Source organism: Lutra lutra, chromosome 2, assembly GCF_902655055.1.
Source record: "Lutra lutra chromosome 2, mLutLut1.2, whole genome shotgun sequence".
NCBI classification, from domain to species: Eukaryota; Metazoa; Chordata; class Mammalia; order Carnivora; family Mustelidae; genus Lutra; species Lutra lutra.
This window is the reverse complement of record NC_062279.1, coordinates 70,524,309-70,543,792: the sequence shown is the minus strand read 5'-3', so window position 1 is coordinate 70,543,792 and position 19,484 is coordinate 70,524,309. Positions and strand designations below refer to the sequence as shown.

General features: G+C 37.9%; 2 protein-coding genes across 8 annotated transcripts in view; one reads left to right on the top strand and one right to left on the bottom strand.

Moving 5' to 3' along the window:
• PALLD (palladin, cytoskeletal associated protein) overlaps nt 1-4,354 on the top strand; it is a 416,923-nt gene extending 412,569 nt beyond the window's left edge. For 3 of the 4 annotated variants that reach the window (XM_047717711.1, XM_047717710.1, XM_047717714.1), the window contains 3 exons: nt 137-302; nt 829-962; nt 2,120-4,354. In XM_047717711.1, coding sequence (XP_047573667.1) covers nt 137-302; nt 829-962; nt 2,120-2,292 — 473 coding nt within the window. In that variant the 3' untranslated portion in view covers nt 2,293-4,354. Of the gene's footprint in view, nt 1-136; nt 303-828; nt 963-1,122; nt 1,169-2,119 lie in introns of all 4 variants that reach the window. The other variant, XM_047717713.1, reaches the window with a different exon arrangement.
• CBR4 (carbonyl reductase 4) overlaps nt 1-19,484 on the bottom strand; it is a 123,650-nt gene that overhangs the window by 46,193 nt on the left and 57,973 nt on the right. Inside the window, exon 5 of one of the 4 annotated variants that reach the window (XM_047717716.1) lies at nt 228-345. The exons of 2 other annotated variants lie outside the window; for them this stretch is intronic. In XM_047717716.1, the coding sequence (XP_047573672.1) occupies nt 278-345 (68 nt within the window). In that variant the 3' untranslated portion in view covers nt 228-277. Of the gene's footprint in view, nt 1-227; nt 346-5,661; nt 5,822-19,484 lie in introns of those variants that run through there. One more of the 4 variants, XM_047717717.1, reaches the window with a different exon arrangement.

Sequence of the window (19,484 nt, the reverse complement as noted above, 5' to 3'; positions counted from 1 at the left end):
CATCTTACAGCCTGAAGTGAAAAATGGTATCATAAAATAAAAGATACATTTAAACAATGTTTCTGAAAGCTTCTGAATTCTTTATAGGGCTACCTCTGTGTACCACTGATCGATAATTCATCTCCCGTTTCCTTAGCTAAAGAAGCACACAAACCCCCTGTGTTTATCGAGAAGCTGCAAAACACAGGAGTTGCTGATGGATACCCAGTGCGACTGGAATGCCGTGTCTCAGGAGTGCCACCGCCTCAGATATTTTGGAAGAAAGAAAATGAATCACTCACTCACAGCACTGACCGAGTGAGGTGAGAATACACAATGACTTAATCCACATCTGTTCAATAGGTCCTGAGGAAATATAAAGAGATGCACTTTATGTAGCACATAAATCTCTGTGAGAGTCACGCTATTGATGGTATCAAAGACAAAAATCACTCTTTACCCTCATGTATAATTAAGCTTCTGGAAGGAAGCTCTCATTGTATGTGATAAACATTCTAACTTAAATCTCAGGGGGATTTTTTTGAGTGTTTACACCTAGAAGAAAAAATGAATTCATTTGTGTCCGTGGTGATACAGAAACTATTCAGTGGGTTTTGTAAAGGCCAATCCTCCACTAGAAATTAAGTGCACACATTTATTCAACCTCTTGATGTCTGCTCTTCTCTCCCATTAACTTTAATGGGCTAGTAGCCTTTCCAGAATAAGTATGACCCTATTATCTGCTACGTGCCCAATTCTGTTTCTAATGATCTAATTAAAAGTGATGCTTCATGTCCAAAGCCACTTTTTAAAAATTTAGAACCCTAATGACTTTATCCATTTCTCCAGCATGCACCAGGATAATCATGGCTACATCTGCCTGCTCATTCAGGGAGCTACAAAAGAAGACGCTGGGTGGTACACGGTATCAGCCAAGAATGAAGCCGGGATTGTGTCCTGTACCGCCAGGCTGGATGTTTACAGTGAGTGCCACTTCATCTCCTCTCACTGCAGTTACTCATTAAATCATGAAAAAGCAGACATCTGGACAGCCAATCATATTACTTTTATATAAACTTATAAACAACTGCGGAGTTTTATTTGCCCAAAATTTCATATTGCTCTTTCTCTTTCTATTTATAGTTTCTCAACATTAATAGTGAACTACACCAGGAGAACAAATACCCAAGTATCATTCAGGAACTTTGCATTATTAGCAGAATATGCATGTTGATTTCTCTTACGTTGGCTAGTCAGTTGTGACTTCCTTACGCAAGCATCCGTAGGAGTTAACAGTAGGCGAAGGCATAACCACGTTTTTCACATTTTCTTGTTACTGTGTTCTGCAAATGACTGCCTTTTAACATTTGTTGTTATATCCTACCACAGCCGTCTTACTGCACTCTAAATGTGTGTACCATTGATCCCGGAATGCATCCTTTCTGTGGCTTAGCGCTTTTCTCTTTAATATACCTTAAGCAGCTCAGCAGTAGTTTTGTGAGTGTTTGTGTATGTATATTTGTGTACATGCATTTTAAAGAAACTTATTTCTGAATTCACAGACTAGTACAGTAGCATTATGTGATCTAGTGACATAAAGAAAACCACTAGAAAAAAATTAAGAACTGATAGCAAATTTTACCTCTTGTTGAATAGGAAATAATTTTGTGAGGTTCTTCAAGTATTGAGTGACTCAACCTTCCCTCCTGCCCACTTCTTTCCAATTGACTAGTGCTGAACCATCCATCCTGAGTACCTAACTACTGTAATTATTATTTTTTGTACATTTTGTGCTTTGAAGATGTTTTTTAAAGAGGGGGAGAGGTGAGAATTAGGAAGCTGAGCGACTGTTTTTGAATGACTTCCTGTGCTGCAGTAAGTATTAACTTTAAAAGAAACTGCACTTCTTTACTACCTAGCTGTTACAGTCCCACTATCCTGGACAGAAAGTAAATCTGCAATATATGAGGAAAATTTGCAAAACTGTGCTTACATTTTAGGATTTCTACCATGCTAAAGAATATGTGCCTGGTATATACGAAAAGACATTCTGTATTTACTTGAAACATTTAAGTGCTTTCCAGGACATCTTGAGGGTTTTTTTTTAATCTTTTTTTTTTTTTTTCCTTTTCTATTGTAGCCCAGTGGCATCAGCAGCCACAGAGCACCAAGCCAAAAAAAGTACGGCCCTCAGCCAGTCGCTATGCAGCACTTTCAGACCAGGGACTAGACATCAAAGCAGCGTTCCAACCCGAAGCCAGCCCATCTCACCTGACACTGAATACCGGCTTGGTAGAAAGTGAGGACCTGTAATCCAACATTCTTTTTAACGCTGAAACACTGAAACAGCCACCATTGCCTTGACCAACATATTCCTTTGTCACATTATGTAAAGGGCAAAACATACCTTTGACTATAAGAAATAAACACCAAAATAATACTTTTCCTACTTGATATACCAAACTTAGAGTTTCAGTAGGTGATGCTCATAGAAATGTACACATTGCACAGAAAATCTTCATTCATCATCCAGCTTAAAACTTGTGGAATCTCTGTGATGAAAGCGATCTGAAATGCCAAAATGCTAATGGGAATCAGCTGTTCAAAGGTAACCAGAATTTGTATTCTCCATAGTGCCTTAAACACTAGCTGTAGGTGCTACACAGCATGACAGTGTGGAATGCTTAACAGGAGGCAAATGTACCGCAAATAATACTAAAATGTTTCTAAGTGGGCAGTGTGTTCAGACAGCTACAGTGAACCAAGTGCAATATATAGGGATGAAAGGAAGAGGAAATGACAAATCCAAGTAAATGCCTTGTTTTTGCAAAATTGTTTTATATTAAATCATAAGGAAGGAATTACTGGCCTTAAATTTTATTAATATCAAGAGCTTTCTAAAAAGGTTAATACCTTAGTTCTTAACCACCTTTTTCTTTATGTGTATTTTCTTTTCATGCTACCTTGGTAGGAAGCTTACTTACAATCCATATTAAAAGGCTAACTTAATTATAAATAATACAAAGTATCCCAAATAAAGCAGAACTGTATTACAGTCCATTCCACAAAAGACATCCAAATCACCCAAATGACCAAGGCGTATAGTATTCAGCGGAAAGAGGGGTCTAGAAGGAGTAGGAAGAATGAAGGAAAATGCTACCAGCACACTTGTACTCATTTAAATAAAAGTAGAAGAGGCAGGAGACATGGTGAAGGCCAGGCTCTTCTTTGGTTTTCAAAAAAAAAAGTATTTTTTTTTACTTTAGGTAAATACTTTAGATAAATACTTTTACCTAAAGTATAAGTAAAAAAACACTGCCATTCAAATGTCAGGGGATCTAGGGTCAGCTGGGAGATTGGAGCACATGTGCTGTGGAAGTTTCAGTGTCTGAAGTCTGTGTAGTCGCTGAAGAGGTTAGGTGTGTTGAGTAAGTGGAAAATGGACCGAGACTGCAAGATTGGCATCAGTAAGGAAACTGCCTGTAAGAGCTAGTCTACTGGAGGAAAATGGAGACTTGGGAAAGACAAAAACAGGTTTGTGCCACAATCAATTTTTTTCCAATGGCACCATGATATGGTGAATGGAAAATATGAGTTCACTTCCATGCTGCCATGCAACCTTGCCTTAAGAAGGTGCTAGGTTCTGGGTAGTTTGTAAAGGCATCTCTGCAAAGACTGATTTTTGAATGCATATGATCCTGCAACAGCTAGACTGACATGATTCTGACCAGACTTGATGGTTTTAAGTCGGAACCAATAAACTTTAAAAAGGAGGAAAAAAACTAATTTGGCCAGATATTATAAAACACGAGGTTTTAATGGTACTTTGCTATGAAAAGAAAACACTGTATTCCTTATGCAAAACACATATATCTTTCATTATTTATAATAAAAATGAACTGTCTTAGCTCAGTTAATTCAATATATAGTATTTTTTAAAATAATTTTATATCTGTGTACCACCCCATATATTTCATATTACTGCTTCACATGTACAGCTTTCTACTACTTTGTAAGAACACCAACCAACCAAGTTTTAAATGACTAATAGGCTTGATCACTGGGTGGCAGATGTTCTTTGCAGAGTAGTGCAAGTTTCTTTGACCACACTCGTATGCGTTGCTAATATGGAATTTAAGATACCATACAAAGTCTTTCATGGACCTAGCTATATCGTAGAATTATGACTTAACATCCTATCTTACTTGCCAAATTTTTCTGAATGTGACTGTTTGCTAACTTGCTGGGTTTGGGATTGAGTAGCATTATTTGCCACCTTTTATGTTGTATTTATAAAAAAGTACTATCATACTACTATTTGGATTGTTGTGCTGGTGTAATGTGGATTTAACATCAATAAATATTTAACAAATAATAGCTGCAATTTTGTGAAGCAAAATACTCCATTGTTTTAGTTTTCTGTTGCTTATGTCATAAATTAGTATAAACTTAGAAGCTTAAAATAACATTTATTAGCTCACAGGTCTATAGGTCAGAAGGGCTGGGTTCTGCACTCTGAGTCTTACTAGGCTAACAGCACATCCATTGGACTACATTCTCATCTGGAGCTCTTCCAAGTTCAAGGAGTTGTGACAAAATTTATCTCCCTGCAGTTGTAGGCTAGAGGCCTCAATGTAATCTGTTGGCTAGGGGGCACTCTTAGCTCCTACGGGCCAATCTGCATTCCTTGCCATGTCATCCCCTCCATCTTCAAGACCAGCAAAGAGAATCCCTCAGCAAAGAGAATCTCCCTCAGAATGGATCCTTCTCATGCCTTGATCTTGTCAGAGGCCCAGCCCCTTCTAAGGGATCACATGATTAGGTCAAGCCCAAGTGAATACCCCTCTTTCTTAAAATGACCTGATTTTTTTTTTAATATAATTAAAATCTCTCCAAAGCAACACCTAAATTTGTGTTTGATTGGATAACTGAGAGAAGGTGTGTGTACACCAGGAGGTGGGAATACTGGGAGCCATCTTAGAATTCTGCCTATATGCATGTAAATAATGTTGGTTCCTGTGATGCCCTATGGGGAAAGTATACTGTGACCCCAAACCATATGCCCTCTCTTGACATCTATGAAATTAAATAGGGTTCTGGTTCAAGATGGATGACAGGATCCTGAACACACCTCCTCCCACAGACACACCAAATCAACAACATACATAACAATTTCTTCTAAAAGAAACCCCAAAACTAACCGACTGACTGCTACACATTAGGCAAATGAGACAACCCACATCAAACACATGTAAGAGGTTGTAACACAATCTTGCCCTAAATGCCGCCCCTGGCGCAGTAACCTACAATCAAGAAGGAACTCAAAATCCCAGACTTCAGCCTCAGGATCAAAGGATTTGAACCCCACATGAGTACCCCAACTTTTTAAAGATTTTATTAGTACCCCCAACTTTTAAGACCTGCACCCGAGAGACAAGCCCCAAGAAAATCTAGCTTCACAAGCTAGTGGGGCCTACAGCCACAAGACCACAAGGCTATAACAATCTGACAAATAGTCCTTAAAAGGCTCCAACAGGGTCACCCACCCTAGGGACCAGTTTTTCATGAAAGGAGCCTATTTGCTTATCCTAAAGCATCAGCCTGAGTGGTAGACACCTAATTTAATAAACATCCAGGGGTATACTGAAATAATCCAAAGACTAAGGCTGGTGAGTACCAACCATCTCTACGCTCACCCTCTGCCTCGCTCCGGGTCACTAGTATCTCCAGAAAGAAGCTTGTGCAAATGTCTGGCACCCTGGTGTTTGCAGCTGCCGCCCAGGAGATACCTCTTGATTGCCTGGCTATCGTGGCTAGTGGAGGCAGATCCCTGTAACAGTGACTGTAAGAGAAACACAGTTCTTAACCACCTACAGCCCAAGAGTGGAGCAGGGGCAGAATGAAACAGAGTCTTCCTGGGAGAGAGGACTATTTGCTTATCCTTACAGATGCAGCCTGAGCGGCAGGCTTCTAATGAAACACATATCTAAGGGCCAACTTTAATCCTCTCCAGAGACCTCCAAGGCCAGCCACTATCTTGACACTCTCCCTCTGCCTCACTCCAGGTTGCTGGCATCTCCCCAAGAGGAGCCTGTGCACATGTCTGAGGCCCTGGTTTGTGCATGCTGCCCAGCCGACATCCCTTGACAGCCTGGCTCTGGGGCCAGAGGATTTATGTTCATGAGTCCCATAAGACTAGTGAGAAACAGTTCTTAACCAGCTATTCCCAATATATAACCCCTAAGACTCCCCAGCCAAGACACAAAAGAGAGCACACTGAAAAGCACTGCCAGTCTCTCTGTGAAAGGGACAATTAGCTTGTCTTCATAGCTGTGCCTTGAGGGGAGGCTTGTAATTAAAGACACTTCCAGAGGCTGACTACAATCCCCTCCAGAGATCAGAAAGGCCACCAATGCACATCTTCAAGCTCTCCCTCTGCCCTACCTCAGTTCACCAGTTATCTTCAAGAAAGGAGCTTGTATCTACATCTGGTACCCCTGCTTTCCCAGCTTCTTTCCAGAGAGCATATCCCTTGACAGCCTGGCCCTACTGGTCAACAGGGTTTGTGTTCATGGGCTCAACAGAATGGTGGCAAACAAAGAAACAGCTCTTAACTGGCTATAACCCCAGGATTCAGCTCAGAAGCAGCAGATATGCTCTAGTCCCAGTCTTCCCCCAAAAGAGATATATCTGCATACTTTAAATGTTGCTAAGAATATGGCTTTTAAACAGCCTGAATCTAGGTGCTGACTGAGCTTCTCCAGTTAGCATAATGACAGGTCTTGGCACAGCCTCAACTACCAGGAGCCACTAAGGATGAAGTAGGCTGCTTGGACAATAACAAAGGTTTGAGCTAAGACTGGGATGGACAATAAAATTCATCTCCTACACAAGGCTACTCCTTCAGGACTGGGAGAGGTGGCTATTTTATCCAATGCATAAAAACCAGGAGTGTCAAGGAAAATGAACAAAGAAATACATTCTAAAGGAAAGAACAAGATAAAACATCAGAAAAAAGACCTTAATGTAATGGAATTAAGTGACTTACCTATTAAGAGTTCAAAATAACATTCATAAAGATGCTCACCAAGCTCAGGAGAAGAATGAATGAAAAAAGTGTAAACTTCCATAAAGAGAAAGAAAATATAAAGTCAGTACAGCAAAGAGAAGTCACAGAGCTGAAGAATACAATAACTGAGCTGAAAAATATAATAGAGAGGCTCAACAGCAGACTAGAGAGAAAAAATTGGAGAAGATGATGGGGAAAAAGAGTAGATGAAGAAAAAAGGATCAGTGAACTTGAGGCTAGAGCACTGGAACATGTTCAATTATGGCAGCAAAAAGAAAAATGAAGAGTGAAGATAGCTTATGGGACTCATGAAACAACATCAAGCTTATCAACATCTGCAGTATAGGCGTCTCAGGGGAAAAAAAGAGAGGAGTCAGAAAATTTACTTCAAGCACTAAGGGCTGAAAACTTCCCTAACTTGGAAAGGGAAATAGACATCCAGATCCAAGAAGACCATAGAGTTCCAAAAAAGATGAACTCAAAAAGACCCACACCAAAACATATTATAACTGAACTGTCAAAAGTTAAAGACAAAAAAAATCTTAAAAGCAGCAAGAGACAAAAAACTTGTTACATACAAAAGCCCCATAAGACTATCAGATTTTTCAGCAAAAAATTGGCAGGCCAGAGAACTGGCATGATATATTCAAAGTGTGGAAAGGAAAAAAAAGTCTGATCAAAACTATACTACCCAGTTACCATTCAGAATTGAAGGAGGATAAAAGAGTTTTCCAGACAAAAGTTAAAGTTTGTCACCATTAAACCAACCTTACAAGAAAGGTTAAAGGGACTTTCTTAAGGTGAAAAGAAATGGCACTAATTAGTGGCTGGAAAACATATGAAAGTATGAATTTCACTGTTAGAGGTAAATAGTAAAGGTAGTAGATTAATCACCTATAAAGCTAGAATGGAGGTTAAAAGACAAAAGGAATAAAATAACTGTAACAATAATTAGTTCAGGGACACACAAAATAAAAAGCTAACATGAAAAACAAAATGGGTGGGTAGAGTAAAAAAGTATGTGTGCAAATTTAAGTCATTATCAACTTAAAGTAGACTTATCAACATAACTTGTATTATGTAAGCTGTAAGCCTGATGGTACCCACGAAGCAGAAACCAATAGTAGACACATGAGAGCTAAAGGAATCGAAACATACTGCTATAGAAAATAATCAAATCACAAAGAAAAAGGGCAAGAGAAGGGAAAAAGCATTTCTAAACAATGAGAACAAATTAACAAAATGACAATTAGCACATGCCTATCAATAAATACTTTAAATGCAAAGAGACTAAATTATCCAATAAAAAGACACAGAGTGGCTGAAGAGATAAAAACCAAGACCTATCTTTTTTTTTTTTTAAGATTTTTTTATTTCAGACAGAGATCACAAGTAGGCAGAGAGAGGAGGAAGCAGGCTCCCCGCTGAGCAGAGAGCCCGATGCGGGGCTCGATCCCAGGACACTGGACACTGGGATCACGACCTGAGCCGAAGGCAGAGGCTTTAACCCACTGAGCCACCCACGCGCCTCAACCAAGACCTATATTATGCTTCCTGCAAAAGACTCACTTCAGATGTAAGAACACACACACTGAAAGTGAAGGAATGGAAAAAGATATTCCATGAAAATGGAAACCAAAGTAAAGGTGGGGTAGATAAAGTCTGTTTTCTCTGATATCCGTTAAGATAGTAATGAGATAAAGAAGGTCATTATAAATAATAAAGGGGTCAGGGACACCTGGGTGGCTCAGTCAGTTAAGCCACTGCCTTTAGCTCAGGTCATGATCCCAGGGTTCTGGGATCTACTCCCACATCCAGTTCCTTGCTCTGCAGGGAGCCTTCTTCTCTCTCCGGCCTCTGCCTGCCACTCTGCCTACCACTCTGCCTGCTCGTGCACTCTCACTCTCTCGCTCTCTCTCTCTCTGACAAATAAATAAATAAAATCTTTTTAAAAAGGGGGGGATCAAGCCAACAAGGGGATACAATATTTGCAAATATTTATGCATCCAACATAGAGCACCTATAGATATAAAGTAAATATTAATGCAAACATAAAAGCAAATAGAAAACACATATTTGATCAAAAAGGAGAAATATATAGCAATATAATAGCAAAGGACTCTAATACCCCACTTTCATCAATGGATAGACCATCCAGATGGAAAATTAATGAGGAAACAGTGGCCTTAAACAATACATTAGACCAGATGGACCTGACATATATACAGAACATTCTATCAAAAAGTAACAGAACACATTCTCCTCAAGCACCCAGGGAACATTTTCCAGAGTGGATCACAGTTTAGGCCACAAAGCAAGTTTTAATAAACTTAAGAAGATTAAAATAATATCAAGCATCTTTTCTGACCACAATGGTAAGAAACTAGAAACCAATTGCGAAAAGGAAATGGGAAAATTCACAAGTACATGGAGATTAAACAACAGGATACCAAACAATCAATAGGTCAAAAAGGAAATCTTAAAAGGGAAATCAAAAAATAATGTGACGAATGGAAATGGAAATATATCAAAACTTATGGAATGCAGCAAAAGCTGTTCTAAGAGAGAAATTCATAGCAATAAATGATTACATTAAGAAACAAGAACTATCTCAAGCAATGTAACTTATACATCAAGGAAATAGAAAAAGACGAACAAGTGTAGCCCAAAGTTAGTAGGAGAGAGAAAAAAAGGGGGGGGCAAGAGAAAACATCAGTGAAAAGAAGAAGAGCTTGTTTTTTTGAAAAGATAAACAAAATAGATTTACCAAGAAAGCAAGAGGACTCAAATGAATAAAATAAGAAATGAAAGAGGAGACATTAGTGCTAATACGACAGAAATACAACGGATCATAAGAAACTACTATGAATAATTATATCCTAACAAACTGGACAACCTAGAAGAAATAGGTGTATTCTTAGAAAACTAAAACATACCAAGAATGAATCAAGAAGAAATAGAAAGTCTAAACACAACAAATACTAATAAGGAGATTGAGTCAGTAATCAAAAACTTCCCAACAAACAAGAGTGCAGGACCAGCTGGCTTCACTGGTGAATATTACCAAACATTTGAAGAAAAATTAATACCAATCCTTTTAAACTCTTCCAAAAAATAGAAGGGGAGAGTATGTCTCCAAAGTCATTTTACAAGGCCTGCATGACCCAGTACCAAAACCAGACAAGGACATCACAAGAAAAGAAAATTACAGGCCTGTATTCCTAATGAACATAGATATAAAAATGCTCAACAAAATTTAGCAAACCAAATTCAACAATACATTAGAAGGATTATACAATATGATCAAGTGGGATTTATTCCAGGGATGTAAGGGTGGTTTAACATCCACAAATCAATGTGCTATACCACATTAACAAAATGAAGAACAAAAATCCTATGATTATCTCAACAAATGCAGAAAAAACATACGATAAAATTCATTATTGATTTATGATTTTAAAAATTCTCCAAAAAGTGGGTGTAGAAGGAATGTACCTCAACATAATAAAGGCGATACATAACAAGCCCATAGCTAATACTGTACTCAATGATGAAAAGCTGAAAGCTTTTCCTCTAAGATTAGAAGACAAGGATGCCAACTCTCACCACTTTTATTCAACATAATACTGGAAGACCTAGCAAGAAATTAGGCAAGAGGAAAAAAAGGCATCCAAGACACAAAAGAAGTAAAACTATCACAATATACAGATGACTGCTATATATAACAAAACCCTAAAGACTCCATAAAACTATTAGAGTAAATGAAGCTAGTAAAGTCTCAAGATACAAAATCAAGGGATGCCTGGGTGGCTCAGTTGGTTAAGCAGCTGCCTTTGGCTCAGGTCATGATCCCAGCGTCCTGGGATCAAGTCCCACATCAGGCTCCTTGCTTGTCAGGGAGCCTGCTTCTGCCTCTGCCTGCCATTCTGTCTGCCTGTGCTCGCTCTCTCTCCCTCTCTCTCTGACAAATAAATAAATAAAATCTTTAAAAAAAAAAAAAAAAAAAAAAGAATGAAGGAAACTCATTAAAAAAAAAAAAAAAAAAGATACAAAATCAATATATGCGACCAGCTGTGTCCTTTGCACTAATAAACTATATTAGAGAAATTAAGAAAACAGTCCCATTCATGATTGCATCAAACAGAATAAAATACCCAGAAATAAATTTAACCAAGTGAAAGAACTATACACTGAAAACTATTGATGAAAACACTGATGAAAGAAACTTTCATGAAAAACACACAAATGAATGGAAATGCATTCCATGCTCAGGGATTTCAAGTATTAATACTGTTAAAATGTCTATACTAACCAAAGCAATCTACAGAATCAGCACAATCTCCAGCCAAATTCCAATGGAATTTTTCACAGAAATAAAACAAATAATCCTAAAGTTTCTATGGAATCACAAAGACCATGAATAGCCAAAGCAGTCTTGAAAAAGAAGAACAAAACAGGATACATCATGGTCTTAATTTAAACCCTGTAACAAAGCTACAGTAATCAAAACAGTATAGTATTGGCATAGAAACAGACACAGAGATCAATGAAACAGAATTCAGACCCCAGAAATAAATCCACACATATAAGGTCAATTAATTTATGGCAAAAGTGACAAGAATATACCATGAGGAAAGAACAGTCTCTTCAACAAGCAGTGCTGGGAAAACTGGACCGGCACATGCAAAAAAATGAAACTGGACCACTATCTTATATCACACATTAAAAAAAATAAGTAATTCAAGATGGAATAAGACTTACATATAAGATGTAAAAACCATAAGACTCTTAGAAGAAAACACTGGCAGAAAGCTTCTTGACATCAATCTTAGTGATGATTTTTTGGATCTAACACCAAAAACAAAGGCAACAAAAGCAGAAATAAATGGGACTACATCAAATTACAAAATTTCTGCATAGCAAAGGAAACCATCAATAAAACAAAAAGCAAATCCACTGAATGGTATTAAATACTTGCAAATGTTGTATCTGATAAAGGATTAACATCTAAAACATATAAGGAAGGAACTCCTACAACTCAGCAGAAAAAAAAAAATCTTAAGAAATAGAGGATCTGAATAGACATTTTTCCAAAGAGGACACATGGCCAAAAATACATAAAAAGATGCTCAACATTATTAATCATTAAGGAAATGCAAATGAAAATGACAATGAAATATTACCTCATACCAGTCAGAATGACTATCATCAAAAAGAGTAGAAATAACGAGTGCTGGTGAGGATGTGGAGAAAAGGGAACACTTGTGCAGCTGGTGGGAATGTAAATTGATGCAGATGCTATGGAAAATAGTATGGAGGTTCCTCAAAAAAATAAAAACAGAACTATCATATGATCCAGCAATTCCACTTCTGGGTACTTAACTAAAGGAAATGAAAACACTAACTCAAAAAGATATATGCAACCCTACGTTTCTTGCAGCATTATAATAGTCAAGACATGCAAGCAACCTATGTGTGCACTAATGAATGAATGGATAAAGAAGATGTGGTATATATGGTAATGGAATATTATTCAGTCATAAAAAAGGAAATTTTGCCATCTGTAACAATACAGACAGATCTTTAGGGCATTATGCTAAGCGAAATAAGCAGACTGAGAAAGGCAAATACTGTATGATTTTATGGAATTCAAAAAATAAAACCAAAATTAGTAGCAGGGGCTGGGAGTGAGCAAAATAGTGAAGGTGGTCAAAAGGTACACACTTCCAGTTATAAAATAAATAAGTCCTGGAATGTAGTATACAGCATGGTGATACATATTTGAAAGTTGCGAAGAAACTCTCTTAGACTGTTGGGGGGAATGCAAGCTGGTACAGCCACTCTGGAAAACAGTATGGAGGTTCCTCAAGATGTTAAAAACAGAGCTACCCTATGACCCAGCAATTACACTACTGGGTATTTACCCTAAGATACAGATGTAGTGAAAAGAAGGGACACCTGCATCCTAATGTTCATAGCAGCAATGTCCGCAAGAGCCAAACTATAGAAGGAACCGAGATGCCCTTCAACAGATGAATGGATAAAGATGTGGTCCATATATACAAGGGAATACTACTCAGTCATCAGAAACGATGACTACCCACTACTTGCATCAACATGGATGGATATGGAGGGGATTACGCTAAGTCAAGTAAGTCAAGCAGAGAAAGACGATTATCATATGGTTTCACTCGTGTGGAACATAAGGAACAGCATGGAGGACCACAGGGGAAGGGAGGGAAAACTGAACGTGAAGAAATCTGAGGGAGACAAACCATGAGAGACTACTGACGCCAGGAAACAAACTGAGGGATACAGAAGGGAGTGGGGGTGGGAGGATGGGACAACCACATGATGGGTGTTAAGGAGAGCACATGTAGTGATGAGCACTGGGTGTTATATACAACTAATTAATTGTTGAACACTACATCAAAAACTGATGATGTACTATATAGTGGCTAACTGAACATAATAAAAAAATGAAAGTTGCTGAGAGAAGCAGGTCTTAAAAGCTCTCATTACAAGAAAAAAAATTTGTGTGTGGTGATGGATGTTAACTAGATCTTACTGTGAGCATTTTGCAATATACAAAGAATCATTAAGTTGTACACCAGAAACCAGTATGACACATATCAATTATGCCACAATAACAAAAGATACAAAAATAAATTAAATACACACATCAATATATTAAACATTATAATCCTGCAATGAAGAAATTTTTCAATCTAGTGGTATCCCAAAGAAATTGCCACAGGATGTTTTTCAAGAAGTCTGTCATAAAAGTCTTCTTTTTCTTCAGTCCCCATAAGACTAACAACCTGGGCAAAATGCCTGAAGAAGTGAGAGCACATAGGACAATTTTTCTTACAATAAAGCTTCTGATTCTCAGGCTAGGAATGCTCATCCTCTTAGACTTCTTCAATCCATTATAAGCACCATCAACTGACATTTCCCTAGGAAAGAATATTTATATCAATGCAGGAAAGTTCCTATCTACATGACAAGTAAAGAATAAAGAAGTTGTGGTGCTGTGTGGGCACCAAGCAGACTGCTGCTACCACTATCACTTAAGAAGCTATCACATCAGGGGCACCTGGGTGGCTCAGTGCTTAAGCCTCTGCCTTCAGCTCAGGTCATAATCTCAGGGTCCTGGGATTGAGTCCCGCATCGGGGTCTCTGCTCTGCGGGGAGCCTGCTTCCTCCTCTCTCTCTCTCTCTGCCTGCCTCTCTGCCCACTTGTGATCTCTGTCAAATAAATAAAATCTTTAAAAAAAAAAAAAAAAGCCATCACATCAGCCTGAGACATTCAATGACTCAAGTTAGTGCTCTGCCAAAAGTGCAAATCACCACATGTCATAAAGGTGACAATTCAAAGTGTAATAAGCTCTTCTGAGAAAGAAAGTACTTAGAAATAGAGCTCCAGGGGCGCCTTGGTGGCTCAGTCAAACATCTGCCTTGGTCACGGGGCATGATCCCAGCATCCTGGGACAGAGCTCCGCATTGGGCTCTCTGCTCAGCGGAGAGTCTGCTTCTCTCTCTCCCCTCCCCCTGCTTGTGCCCGCGCTCCCTCTCTCTCTCTCTCTGTCTCTCTCTGCGTCAAATAAATAAAAATAAAATCTTAAAAAGAAAGAAAGAGAGCTCTAAGGCCTGAAGCCTGGGTAATGGCTTGTTGTTACAGAAATGTGAAGGCTAAGCATTGTCCTAGGTGATAGGAAGCACAGCTACTGACGGAGCTCTGAGCTTTAGAAGGACTTCAGGTAATTTCTCAACCTCTTCAGCTCAACCAAAAGTAGGATAACAATTATTTGTACAAGGAGGTATAACTAGGGCCAAAGATTTTGAGATCTTCAGAAAAAATTTTATGTGGCCTAATACTTCAGTTTCTGACTATGGCAAAGTGGCTCATTAAAGTAAGTATGTAACTAAAATTATGACAATGGAACTCTAACACAGGTTGTATATAAAAACAATTTATGGGGAAAGGGGAATAAAAACACTCAAAGGAGTCACACAAATAAACTGACTATAATTCAGAACAAACTCCCCTCCTTGATTGAAATGAATATAAGTTGTTGACTATTTGGCTGACTGCGCATTCCTCCCTTCGATGTATAAAATAAGAAAAAAATGTGTCAGGAGGAATGTGTTCTATAGATGCAGTAAAACCTCCTTACCCATGAAATTCTTACTCTACCCAGACAACACCCATTATCCTTTCCTAAGTCATAAAGATTTTAGCTTTCATTAGAAAGATGTTAAATCACTTTTGTAAAGGATAATTACAAAAGGGGGTTTAAAATAAAAGCCTGAGTAAAAACAGAGAATTTGGCCATAGAGCCTTGTGAAAAATAAAAGAAACAGAAGAGAGCTAAACTTTAGAGCCACAAGAGGGAAGAAGTTGGAAAATGGTTGCCACCAGGTGTCAGGACTCCGCCCTTGTGGGCTCTGCATGCTGCTCTCCTAGTCCAGCTAGCTAAAGCCACACATAATTCGGTACACTCAAATGGGGCTTGAGAAAACCCAGCTTGGCCAATGGAGGCTGGCCATACAAGCCATACAGAGCAAGGTTTTAAGAGGTCACTTATAGAAGACTTTCGTTATCAAAAAAGCATCACAGTATGCTTGGAGTCAAGAACTTTGAGTTGTAACATCACAGGCAAGGTGAACATGTAAACGGGGAACTAAACCAGGCCTCTGAGAATGCAACACTATTACAATTTTGATACTCCCTTTTGAAAAACAGTCTTATTTTCTTAGTAAATTTAAAAGTATTTATAGGACCTTCATGGGTTCATTCTCAATTTTAGTCTCTCAACCTTACATTTTAAGTTCGCATAGTATTTTAAGTCCATTAAACACAAGAGAGTTTAATTATGAATTTGGACTATACATATTTTTTCACAAATTGTTAATTTTGCAAAAGAAAAAGTACACTGAAGAATTTAATAGGAAAAAAATGTTGACGATTATTCTTTTGGTGTTTATAAAATAAAGAATTGGGCAGGGTATTATTTAATGCCACTGTGCTGCTAACATGCAATGGAATTTATGTGTACTCATTTACATTCCTATATGGTGTAGTCTCAAATGTTTGCTTATTGATTCTCATAAGTAGAGCCTGTCAAGCATACAAAACCAGAAAAATCCATTATAAATAACCTGTGCTGTTCAGAGCATGCAAAACATCAGATTTCACCTACAGCATGAGATACTGTCTTTATTCATACTGATTTTTTTTTTTAAGATTTTATTTATTTATTTGACAGAGGGAGAGACAGTGAGAAAGAGAACACAAGCTGGGAGAGGCAAAGGGAGAAGGAGAAGCAGGCTTCCCACTGAGCAGGGAGCCTGATGCAGGGCTTGATACCAGGACCCCGGGATCATGACCTGAGCCGAAGGCAGACACTTGAAGTCTGAGCCACCGAGATGCTCCCATACTGATCTGTTCTTGATGTTAAATTTTTATCTAAAAATTTACTGCGCCTACTTCACAAAAAACAACTCCAATTTTATAACTGGAGTTTAAATATTTAAATTAACATGCTTTCACTAAATTCTATCTTTTGCGAAGTTTTTCTCAGAGCAGTAGTTCTCCAAGTGTGATCCACAGACCATCAGAAACTTACTGGAAATGCAAATTCTTGAACCCTCCAGCACACCCACTGAATTGGACTCTGGGCCGGGGTGAGGGTGGGGGTGTGTGTCTAGCAATCTGAGACAGAGAAAAGTCTCCTGATTTATCCTGGCACAGAAGCTATTCTTAAGAACCACAGTCTCAGGAAAATCAGAAATCCTATTTCTCTCCCTGCTCAGTAGATTCTAAGAGCTGTTCTTTGTTGCATTCTCAAAGAATCTGTGAAGTTAGTAAATAAATCATTTCCTTCAGAAAAGACAGTGGTATTTGCATGTGGTTCTTCAGAGCACCTAATGAGAACAGCAGACCAGTAAGATATCTGTTCTCTGCCAATGAGATATCTTGAAGAGAATTCAGGAACTTTATCTTAATTTGCTTAAGTAGTACTTACTGCTTCAGTAGAGGCAGACTTACATTATCTGTAAGTAACTACATTATCTGTAAGTAACCCTAACATATTATACATGTTCAGATTCTCCAGGATGCTAGATAGCAAGCACCAGAATCCTCCCCAATGTAGGAGAGAGGACTGTCTGATGAAGGATGTAAATTCTCCCCATGAATGTCCACTCACCTCATGAAAATAACGTACTATCACAAAATGTGAATAAGTTATAGAGAAACATCCATTTAAGTGGAACTGCTGGGATTTCCAATTCCAGATGGTACCTTAAACACACATTTTTAGCTCCACTATGTCCTAAAGTAACAAAAACACAACCTTCAAAAGTATGTTTGTCTGTTCCGGCATAAATCTTTGGATTTAAGTTAAATAAGACAAAGAGAAGGGAGATAAGACCAATGCAAGAACACTGTGACAGTAGAAAATAGATGGAATCTGGGCCCTAACTTACAGCAGATTCAAAACTAAATTCTGGCCAGAATGAGAAAAACTGAACAACCCAATTTCCATGGCAGATGCCCAAAAAAGACTCTATATGGTACTTTTGGAAGTCAATACTATGATGGCAAGTTTAAAAGAGCAAGACTGGTTGAAAATATGTTTTAGAAGCAACTGGACTCTCTGATCCTATCCTTTGCACACAAGACTAGATGGCAAAACACAAGCTTTCTGGACTGGTCTGAGAGACAATGAGGCACCCATAATGATAGGATACCAATTAATGAGGAATCAAGTGAAAGTTTACAGCTTTCTTCCCATCTTTCAGTTCCAGAATGCTGACAGCCAGTAGGCCAGACAAGTAAACTCTTGGAGAATCAAGAGAAAACCAGCAGATTTACTGGTTCTCTAGGTAGGGTCCAAGAACCCTGAGAATCTCTAGATCCTCTAAGAGAGTAAGCAAGGTAACATTTTCAATGTTATTTGCCATTTTCACTCTCATTCTCTCAAAAGTGTCAAGTTTTCAAAGGCTATGCTATGTGTGATATTGCAAGATATTAAAAGCAGAAATGAATGTGGGTCCAGGTGTCTTCTATTAAGCTAGGTATTGAAAAGATTTACAAAAATATAAAATAGTGTCACTTCCAATTTTTTTGGTTTTGAAAATAACATTTCTCATAAAAATATTTCTATTAACATGAAATGTGTTTACTGTTATTTTTGATGGATAAATATTTTTAAAATTCAGTTTTAATTTCTATCATGGTAAATACTAATAGATGTAAGCCACATAAACTAGTACTTTGGGGTCCTTAATCTCTTTAGCATGTAAAGGGGTCCCTAGACCAAATCATTTGAGAACACATGAGTTAAAAAAACTGACTTGGGGATTCTGCCAGTGAAAATGTCCACATCACCCCACAGTGAAGACCAGAGCCAACAGTGCCCACCAATGTACATAAAACTATTTATTTAAAAAATTTTTTTAAACACTTTATTTTAAAATAAAACACAGATACAAAAAATCCCACATAAAACAAATACATGGCTTAGTGATATTATTTTAAGGTTAACACTCTTAAAACCACCATTTAGGTAAAAAAATGGAATTTTGCCACATGTCCCAAAAGCCCTCCACATGTCCTATAGATATTATAATTTAGTCTTGCCCCTGTTGTTGTTGTTTGTGGTAAAACAGACACAGCATAAAATTTACTGTTTTAACCATTTTTAAATGCAAAATTTAATATGCTTTTAAAGTCTCTCTTAACCTACCGTTTTGAGGAAATCAGGCATTTGAGGCTATAGAGTGTTTTATAGACTGCATTTTGCCAAATGATACTCATGGTGCAATTCAATGTTTTCTTCTGTCCTTGGTATTTCCTGCAAATTAGCAAATGGATCTGGAGGTAGATCAGATGTGAGTTCAATCTATTCTGCTTTTTAATATCCCACTATTCAGTATAAGAAAACTGCCAAAAATCACGAAAGATTTGAGGACACTATCTAATATAAGGATCCAAAAAGTAAAGCAACCTGGAGAAAGAGTATCTAGAGCAGAAAATTTCTATGGTTAATAAGCTCAGGGGAAGAAGGGAAAACAATGAATCCAGGAAACAAGCACAAGATGCTATTAATAAGGAATATTCAGAAAATGAAAAGAAAATCTTAGGAACTAAAAATAAGCTGGTAAAATTAAAATGTGGTTTCAAGATAAAACTGGGGGAATGCACCCAAAAAGTAAGACAAAAAAGAGAAAGAGAGATTGAAAGGGTCCACAAACGTATAAAGAAAGACCCATACCAAACCACACCATAATAAAATCTTGCAACATTGAAGGCAAAGAGAAGGTCTTGACTTTCAGAGGGAAATATATACACCAAAGAAAGGGGTTTTATTTAAAACTTCTTAATATCAACACCGTAACACTTAGGACACTGGAGCAATTCCTTCAAAAT